The following is an 8,823-nucleotide window of genomic DNA, read 5'->3' as shown; positions in this document are numbered from 1 at the left end:
AAGGCCTCAGCAGGGTTAGCGGGTTAGCTAAATGTTAGCGTTCTTGGTCTGTTATAAATAAACTAATAAATTACATTAAAATCTTTAAAATTAAAAAAATACGCAGATGTGTGAATTATACCGTTTTCCATGTTCTCTCCGCGTCTTTCACTTTTTTCCCCATTGTAGAAGCTAAACACCCCCAGCAGGTGGCGGTAGTATAACTGTTAGGATGGAATCTGCCGTGAAGCCAGAAGAAGAAGAAGCGGAAGTGAAGCAGGTTTCCTGACGGATCAGCGGTTAACAGCTTCAACCAGCAGCTAACCAGCAGTTCAACCAGTTTCCAGGAGGACCAGACCGCCGCACTGAAGGTAAAGCTACAGGTTCTGGTTCCGGACGAGCTGCCGGGCTGTAGCTGGGTCATTCCCGCTGTAGTTTGGGGAAAAAGTGGCCTCCTGCTGTTAGCTGTTAGCCGGTTAGCTCAGAGAGGGAAGTCAGCTGATCGGCTTTGAGACTTCTGCTAAGCACGATGGACCGCCTCGGAACCGGATTCTGGGTCCAGCCTGACTGCCTCCGGTTCCAGTTAGGGTTCTGTCAGGCTGCGCGGGCCCGGTTCGGACCATCGGAACCGGTCTGGGTCTCACTGTGTCCCTGTTTGTCTCGTCCACAGAGTCACCATGACAGCCGCTCCCTACAACTACTCCTACATCTTCAAGTACATCATCATCGGTGAGTCCGAACCGAACCGGGTCCACTCCATGTCCTCTGACTGGAACAAGCCCACACCACCACACCTCCACCGCTGTGCTGCATTCAGCTCACCTTTAACCTGTGTCCTGATGCGTTTGTGTGTTCCAGGAGATATGGGCGTCGGGAAGTCATGTTTGCTTCATCAGTTCACAGAGAAGAAATGTGAGTGATCGTCTCCTTATCGAGCTGTGACCCGGTTCTGATCCGGTTCTGATTGGACCCGATCAGAACCCTCTGTGTGTGTGTGTGTGTTCAGTCATGGCCGACTGTCCTCACACCATCGGCGTGGAGTTTGGGACGAGGATCATGGAGGTCCACGGTCAGAAGGTGAAGCTGCAGATCTGGGACACGGCGGGTCAGGAGCGCTTCAGGGCCGTCACCAGGTCCTACTACCGGGGGGCGGCGGGGGCCCTCATGGTCTATGACATCACCAGGTGGTTATCACACTCATACTTTAATTATTATGATTCTTACACACCTGCGGTTCTTCTCAGTCATTACTGAGCAACAATTTCTATCTTTTCTTGGCAAAGATGTTAAAATTTGAAGCAAATTTGCTGTAAATAATTTTCTGAATTTCTGTCCAGATGATTTTAGTTCATTTCTGTAAATAAAATGTTATAAGTAAACATAAGTTTTATTATATTTATTCAATTTAAATCTGCTCCTATTATTGCTTTTTTCATTATTATTACATTCTATTTAAATAAAATGTTAAGCTTTTTTAAATTTATGAATTTTAGTTTATCTTTGTGTTTCATAACTTATCTTTTTATTTTATTGAAATGTTTTTTGTTATTTTTCCAGTTGATATCAGTTTTGTTTATTTTCATAATTTTGCTTTTACTACGGATCTGATGCCTTATGCAATATGTCAATATGTAATTTTTCCTGTTTTTATTCGATTTTATAGATTTTCTTAACAGTTTTAGTTTAATTATATTTATCAATTTTAGATTTTTAAAAACCTATATTTTTTAATGTTCATCTTTTTAAATGTTTTTTTTTTTTATCATTTAGAATTTTATTTATTATTGTTAGTATTTTTTTATAGAATTTTTTCTGTGTAATTTAAATTCAGAAACTAAATATTTCACATTAATTTGTTGCTGCAGATGATTTTCTTTTTTGTTTCTAGTGAAGGCTGAATAACTTCTTCTTCTGCTGCTGCTGTTTTTCAGGAGAAGTACCTACAACCACCTGAGCAGCTGGCTGACGGACGCCCGGAACCTGACCAACCCGAACACGGTGAGGCCTTCTGACCTCTGACCTGAATCCGACCAGAACCAGGGATGGAAATGACACCTCTGGGTTCTGACAGAACCAGAATGATGCTTTTGCTGTAACGCAGCTATTAGCCACCAGGCGGCGCTGTAACGCAGCTATTAGCCACCAGGCGGCGCTGTAACTCAGCGGTTGTCCTCCAATCAGCGCTGTAATCCCGCTGCTCTCCACCAGGCGGTGCTGTTTGGTTCTGATTAGTTTCTCCGTTTCCAGGTGATCATCCTGATCGGGAACAAGGCGGACCTGGAGGCTCAGAGGGACGTGACGTACGAAGAGGCCAAGCAGTTTGCCGAGGAGAACGGTGAGGGGGCGGAGTCAGGGGGGTGGGGCTTATCTGTCAGACAGGAAGTGGTTCTGATCCGATCTCTCTGCTTCCTGTTGGTTCAGGTCTGCTGTTCCTGGAAGCCAGCGCCAAGACGTAAGAGTCGGACCGCCTCAGGTTCTGTTAGTGTGAGAAATGTTGCTTCACTCCTGGTTCTGGTTCTGCTTCTGTTCCCCAGAGGAGAGAACGTGGAGGAGGCGTTCCTGGAGGCGGCCAAGAAGATCTACCAGAACATCCAGGACGGCAGTTTGGACCTGAACGCGGCCGAGTCCGGCGTCCAGCACAAGCCGTCGGCGCCGCAGGGCGGCCGGCTCAACGCCGACAGCCAGCCGGCCAAGGAGGGCTGCAGCTGCTAGCCTCAGAACCGGACCGGTACCGGACCCGACCCGACCGGCACCACCACGCAGAGCCACAACCGGTTCCATCAGAACCCAAATCACTGATCCAATCAGCTTCACTAAATCATGTCTCTGATCCTCCTCTGGTACCAGAACCAGTCCAGCTCCGAGTCCGGAGCCGGTCAGAACCCGAACCCCGCTCAGAACAAAAGACCAGGATCCGATCAGAACCACAGCTGGGTCACTAAGGACTCCCAGCTGAACCCAGAAGGTTCTCCTCTTAAAATCCTGAGACCCGGTCAGGACCGGTACCGGTCCACATCCGGTCCTGTCCGGGTCGGATCAGCCACAAACATCAGGTTGAGTCTGTCAGACTCCGGGGACCCACCGGGAAAACAGAACCGGGTCCCAAACCGGGCCGTCCAGAACCCAACAATCAGAACCGTGTGGATTTCCATCCAGGTCGATCCAGAATCCAGTTCATGACCTTTAGAACCACAAATTCTGGATTTCCCGACCGGTTCCTGGTTTCTTTTGGTTCAGGTCTCGGCCCGGGTTTGGCGACTCCAGATGTTTCTCCAATTTAAAAATAAAAACTAATCGTCCTGGTTCTGAAAGTCCAACATCTAGTCGATAAACCCAGATACTGGGTCTCTGGTTCTGCTGCAGAACAGAGAATAATAATTATTAAAGTATTAATAAATGATATTTTATAAAAGCTGGTTTTAGTTGGACTCTTTCAGAACCAACTAACAGGCCCGTGAGCCCAGATAACATCGGATCAGAAAGAACCAGAACCGGATCTTTTATGAAATGTTTTTAGCCAAATCATTCCTGGCGGCGCCCCCCGGTGGCTGGAGTGGGACCAGCTTAACGGATCTTTGAGGAGAACTCTTCCTGTTCACTGATTGGGTGGCTTAGACCCGGTTCTGGTTCTCCCAGATGGGCCGATGTTTACGGCCCGGCTAGTTCTGCGACTAACCGGACTTTATCTGAGCCGATAAAATTACTGCAAAATTCTAGAAATAAAAACCAGATGAATCTTAAAAGTGCGTCTCACTTCCAGATGGGAATCTGACCTTTGACCTGGTGCAGCTTTTCTGACTGATTTCAGATTAAAATCGGACCCAGTTAACTGGTTCAGTTCTGATCCACCACTCCGTTTTGACCCGGTTCTGATCCGTGACTGTTCTGGCCCAGTTCTGATCCGGTTCTGAGCTGGTTCTGGTGCCTCTCAGGTCCAGCTGTGCGTATCCGGGGAACTCTCTGCTGATTGGTGGACGCTCGGCTCCATGTTTTTATAACGCAGCTTCCTCCTCCTCCTCCTCCTCAGTCCATCAGCAGAACAATCAGATCATCTTCATCCTCCTCCTCCTCATCATGAACTTCCTTCTTCCTTCTCAGCACTTTAGTTTGTGAAGTTTGTCGGGACCAAAGAGTCGGAAGGTTTCTGGAAAAGTTCTGTTGGTTCTGCCGCCTTAAAGCTTCGCTCACCAAAGGAAAACAGAAGCATGACATGACTACACTAACCTCGTCCCGCCAGCAGGGGGCGCACATCGACCGCTGCGCTCTGGCTGCATCATGAGCTGCACATTTCTTCTTCTCTGTTTTTGATTTTCTGTCTGCTAGCGCCTCCATCGAGCTTCTCATGATTCCTTTATTTATATGAAATTGTTCTGATTCTTCTTCAGCTGTCATTAAACCGGGGAACTCAGTTATTTGTAAATAAAGTATAAATACTGTACGTTACAACAGGACCGCTGTGGTTTGTCTGCACTTCTCTCTTCTGCCGATAGAGGGCAACATGTCTAGTTTAGACATTCGGTTCTGATCAGATCATGTAGAAATGAGAATTTAAAGATAAATGTGCCAAATGCTGCCATCTAGTGTTCAGCTTGTGTAGAGCAGGCAGTGGTGGGACCCGCTAACTAAAAGCTAGCTACACTAATAAACGTCAGTTCATTCACAGTACAGTCAGTATAAAGTATTTTTTTCTTGTTGTAATCATTGATAGTATTTTCAATTATCTTATGTGAAAACAATTACTGAATAAATAGAGGCTAGAAATGAAATGATTTTTTTTGTTTTACTTTAATGTCAAAGCTTTGTGTTTTTATTAATGATAAAAAAGTTCCGCTGCATTCATAAATTAAGTGACTGCAAATTATGACACAAGCATCGACTGCAGAGCAGGAAGTCCTCCAGTGGCAGAAGCCGCCATGTTTGATCCAGAAACAGGAAGTCAGGGGTTAAATCTGATCAGCTTTAAGATGTGAAATCTGGATTTATTCCATCATTTTGCTGCGTTGGATTTTATCATTTTTTAAATCCAGAACATTTTCTAAATTGAAGCAAATAAATTCAAATCAGAAAATTTATTTTAAAAAAAAAGAAATTTATTTTTTATTTTTCAGGTTTGAGGGTTTTAATGTCTCTCTGGTCTGTCCCGATTCGGTCCAACTGGACTCAAAGTGCCATTCAGGCTCAATGGACTCCGCCGTCAGCAGCTTTGTTGTTGTCATGGCAACATGGTGGGGGGTTAGCGGTCCTGGTCCGACGCCATCGGAGCGTCTCTACGTGGTTCTGGTCTTGGAGGCGGGTTCTGTCTCGTACTCGATCTCCACGAACGCTCGCTTCCTCCTCGGCGCCGATCCGTTGGCCGGAGATTTCCCTTTAGACCGCGAGGCCTTCGTCTCCACCTCCATCTCCTCCTCTTCCTCACTGGAGTCCTGCTGCTCCTCCTCATCGCTGCTCGTCTTCAGCTTGTTCATGTCCTGGGAGACAAAGACCAGTCAGAACCACCGTCCAGCTCTACTTCCTGAAGATCTACTTCCTGTCTACTTCCTGGAGATCCAGGGTCTACTTCCTGGAGATCCAGGATCTACTTCCTGGAGATCCAGGATCTACTTCCTGGAGATCCAGGATCTACTTCCTGGAGTTCCAGGGTCTACTTCCTGCCTGACTCACCTCGAAGTCGCTCAGGTCGCTCTCGTCCACTTCGTCTTCTGCTACAAACTCACTCTGCCCAACGTCCTGCAGACAGGAACAGGAAACCTTTCAGAATAAAACACCTACACTGGCCCCGCCCCCTCGTTAGAGGCTCCTCCTTCATCACCTCGTCATCCTCCTCTTCCTCCACCTCGGAGTCCGACTCGCTCTCGGCTTCCTGCTGCTCCAGCGCCCGGTCGAAGGCGTAGACCGGGAAGTTGTAGATGTCTCCGTACTGAAACACAGAGAGGAAGTGAGTCCAGAATGCTGACCGGACCAGAACCTGGACCAGAACCCCGCCCTGGTCGGACCAGAACCCCGCCCTGGTCGGACCAGAACCCCGCCCTGGTCGGACCAGAACCCCGCCCTGGTCGGACCAGAACCCTGCCCGGGTCGGACCAGAACCCTCGGTGGCGCTCAGCTCCTCGTACCGTTCCCTGCTTCAGTCGCTCCAGCAGCTCCTTCTCGATGGCGTTGTCCAGCTGAGCGGCGATCAGAGCCTTTTCCTGCAAACAGAACCCAGAACACGGTCAGAACCCCCTCACCGGCTCGGTTCTGGTCGGGTTTGTCCGCCTCCATCTTACCTCCTTCCTCTTCTCTCTGCTCTCCACCTTCCTGCTGAGCGGAACCAGCTTCCTCCTGGAAGAGAGAAACACCAGACATGAAGCACAGCCCGGTTCTGGTCGGGTTCCCGTGCACCTCAGAACTCACTGTCTCTTCAGAACCAGCTTGCGCATCCGGATCAGGTACTGGGTGATCTTGGTGAACCGCTGCTTGCATTTGTGTCGGATGAAGCGCGGCCAGTAGATCAGGTTCTCATCGATCTGCTCCAGAGCCTTCTCATAGTTCCTGCTCAGCTTCACCTGCAGGCATCAGAACCGGGTCAGAACCAGAACACCAGGCTGGATCCTGCATGGGTCTTCCTAAAGCTAAAGGCCCAACAGAACAGCGGTTCTGATCCAGTCTCAACAGTTTTCTCAAACTGTTAGTTTTATCATAAAATCAGCCGACAGCTTTCCATACGCGCTGTGAGGAACATCCCATAATAAGCTGCTCCTCAAGGCAATGATTCGGTTTTATCGGGTCAGAGGTCAAAAAAAGCGACACAATGAAGCTCAGCTTCTTCATCATGAGGAGGATGATGATGCTCTGACCTTCTCCCACATCCGGGCCGGGAACGCCGCTCTCTCGATCACCTTCATGTAGAGGAAACACTGACCTGCAACAGAACACGGAGCCGTTACTCCGGGTCGGGTCGGGAACCCGGTCCGGCGGGAGGTGATGCTGACCTTTCTCCTCCCTGATGGTGGCGTACTGGCTGTTGGCCAGCGGACACGCCGCGCGGCTGCACAACCCCGTCAGGTTGAACTCGTTCCGGCAGAAGTTCCCGCCCTTGGTTCTGATCCGGGAGAAGAACAGAGAGAGACGTCAGGGTTCTGATGGATGGGAGGAAATAAACCGGCAGGAATCCTGGAGATCTTGTGATCCAGACAGAAAAGAAACCAAAACGCCTTTAATTCTCAGAAAGTTTTGATTTTTCATCAGGAAATGAATCAAAACCTGAGGAACTGATTCACCTCGATTTCCTCCATCTAATATTTATTTTATGTAACTCAAACCAATCAGAGGTTCTTCCATCTGGTTTCTGTGTTTCCTGCTCCACAGAGAAGAACCAATCAGAGAACCTCCTGAGCTGTCTGGTAGAACTTCTCTGGACCGGGTCCAATCAGGAGAACTCCAACTGGTCGGGTCGGAACCGGACTGTAGGAGGACGCCTCAGAACTTACTTGACTTTGAAGGAGCAGAACTGCCTGTTTCCAATGATGTCCCAGATGACCTGCAGAGGGCAGAGTTCAAAGGTTACACACATCCGAAACATCAGAACATCTGATTTTAGAGATCAGCATCTTTAACTCCTGATCCAGTTTTCTTCCCTTCCTGTGATCCAGACTTTCTTGTCTCCAGATCCAAACCATCGGAACCAACCGGGCCGTTGCAGAACTTGACGACATGAGGTCATTCAGCCATTTGATTCAGGTGTGTTAGAGCAGGAGAACATCTCAAAGCTTCCGGGAAAGTCTGGATCACCGGAAGGAAAACGAGGACCGTATCAGGGGTTCTGGACAGGACGGGGGAGTTTTAAGGTTGTTTACTGGACCCACGTGACAAAAATCTGAAACTTTATTCCCCCCGAAATTATCTTCATACCAACCCCGAACAATTGAACCTTCACCTCTGTTCTGACTTTTCATTTTATTTCCACTAAACCCGGTTAAACTTAATTTTTAGACTTTTCCAATTAGGTCTGTTGGCATCTAACGGAGAAAAAAATGTTCCGCATAAATTAAATGTAGCTAATGTAGGACCCTTAATGTCCAAACGGGATCTAGTAAACAGACAGAACTATTGATAACAGAATAGTGTTCCATCAGCTGATTGATTATTAATCGGTTTTTAAAGGTTTACCGGTGGCTAACGTTAGCTTAGGAGCTAAACCGAGCCTGTGTTCAGCTTCAGAGGAAGTTATCAAACTCACGTCGTCGTGCTGCATCCTGACTTCCTCTCAGAGATCCTCGCTGATCCAGTAACCGGTTCCGATTAAGTTTAGTAAGATAAATTAATGTTCGGGAGGGTTTCAGATCCGTGGAGCCACATGGACCATCAGGAAGACACCATCTTTGTTTAGCTGGAAATCTCGCGCAGCGTCACAGAGACGGCTTGAAGAAATCTCGCGATACTTGCTAAACTACTGATTATCGGTAATCAACGATATTTATAATGTTTTTATGTATTTAGTGTACTGAACATAAACAGAGCCTTTAGTCCAAACAAGGAAAAAAATGTTAAAGATTTTTAAACATTTTTTAGAAATTGTTTTTAAAAACTGATATTCTTCTAAGGTGAAGTATGTTTTTCATTCTTTAAAAAAAAAAAAGTCTATTTAATTTGGAGTTAAACTTATTTTTCAATTTAAAATTGTGCTATTTTGAAATAAATCAGATAAGAAACACATATAACACAAAAGAAATAGATATACACAATAAATAATATTGAGATACAATAAGAAGTATTTTCAATCATTCTGAATTATTTTTAAAATCTGTGTACTTTGGGCTCCTTTATATTCATAATCTTTTTATAATTTCACTGGAAAATCAGACT

At 46.8% G+C, this 8,823-nt stretch overlaps 2 protein-coding genes across 2 annotated transcripts; one reads left to right on the top strand and one right to left on the bottom strand.

Moving 5' to 3' along the window:
- Nucleotides 1-193: 193 nt before the first annotated feature.
- Nucleotides 194-4,425, top strand: LOC106906800 (ras-related protein Rab-14-like). Its single transcript, XM_014972231.2, has 8 exons — nucleotides 194-350; nucleotides 650-708; nucleotides 838-891; nucleotides 986-1,163; nucleotides 1,911-1,977; nucleotides 2,227-2,314; nucleotides 2,401-2,431; nucleotides 2,514-4,425. The coding sequence occupies exons 2-8, from the start codon at nucleotides 657-659 to the stop codon at nucleotides 2,689-2,691; spliced, it is 648 nt and encodes a 215-aa protein (XP_014827717.1). The 5' UTR covers nucleotides 194-350; nucleotides 650-656; the 3' UTR covers nucleotides 2,692-4,425.
- Nucleotides 4,426-5,047: 622 nt separating this feature from the next.
- mak16 (MAK16 homolog (S. cerevisiae)) lies at nucleotides 5,048-8,371 on the bottom strand. Its single transcript, XM_014972226.2, has 10 exons — nucleotides 8,198-8,371; nucleotides 7,449-7,498; nucleotides 6,951-7,060; nucleotides 6,816-6,880; nucleotides 6,373-6,524; nucleotides 6,246-6,300; nucleotides 6,093-6,167; nucleotides 5,789-5,896; nucleotides 5,641-5,706; nucleotides 5,048-5,447 (listed from the first exon to the last, which is right to left on the bottom strand). The coding sequence occupies exons 1-10, from the start codon at nucleotides 8,210-8,212 to the stop codon at nucleotides 5,247-5,249; spliced, it is 897 nt and encodes a 298-aa protein (XP_014827712.2). The 5' UTR covers nucleotides 8,213-8,371; the 3' UTR covers nucleotides 5,048-5,246.
- Nucleotides 8,372-8,823: the final 452 nt, after the last annotated feature.

The sequence above is a fragment of the Poecilia mexicana genome, unplaced genomic scaffold (assembly GCF_051168715.1).
Source record: "Poecilia mexicana isolate PSO_F unplaced genomic scaffold, ASM5116871v1 scaffold_9, whole genome shotgun sequence".
Taxonomy (NCBI): domain Eukaryota; kingdom Metazoa; phylum Chordata; class Actinopteri; order Cyprinodontiformes; family Poeciliidae; genus Poecilia; species Poecilia mexicana.
Note: the sequence above shows the minus strand (reverse complement) of the source record. Positions and strands in the feature narration are given on the sequence as shown.

Bases quoted from the DNA above. Each gene is read 5' to 3' on its own strand.
- mak16 (XM_014972226.2), bottom strand. The intron at 7,061-7,448 runs GTAAGTTCTGAG...CTCCCGGATCAG, and splicing joins TTCTGCTCCTTCAAAGTCAA to AACCAAGGGCGGGAACTTCT. The intron at 6,525-6,815 runs GTCAGAGCATCA...TGATGCCTGCAG, and splicing joins CGGCCCGGATGTGGGAGAAG to GTGAAGCTGAGCAGGAACTA.
- LOC106906800 (XM_014972231.2), top strand. From the start codon at position 657: ATGACAGCCGCTCCCTACAACTACTCCTACATCTTCAAGTACATCATC. The intron at 709-837 runs GTGAGTCCGAAC...TGTGTGTTCCAG, and splicing joins CTTCAAGTACATCATCATCG to GAGATATGGGCGTCGGGAAG. The intron at 2,432-2,513 runs GTAAGAGTCGGA...TCTGTTCCCCAG, and splicing joins CTGGAAGCCAGCGCCAAGAC to AGGAGAGAACGTGGAGGAGG.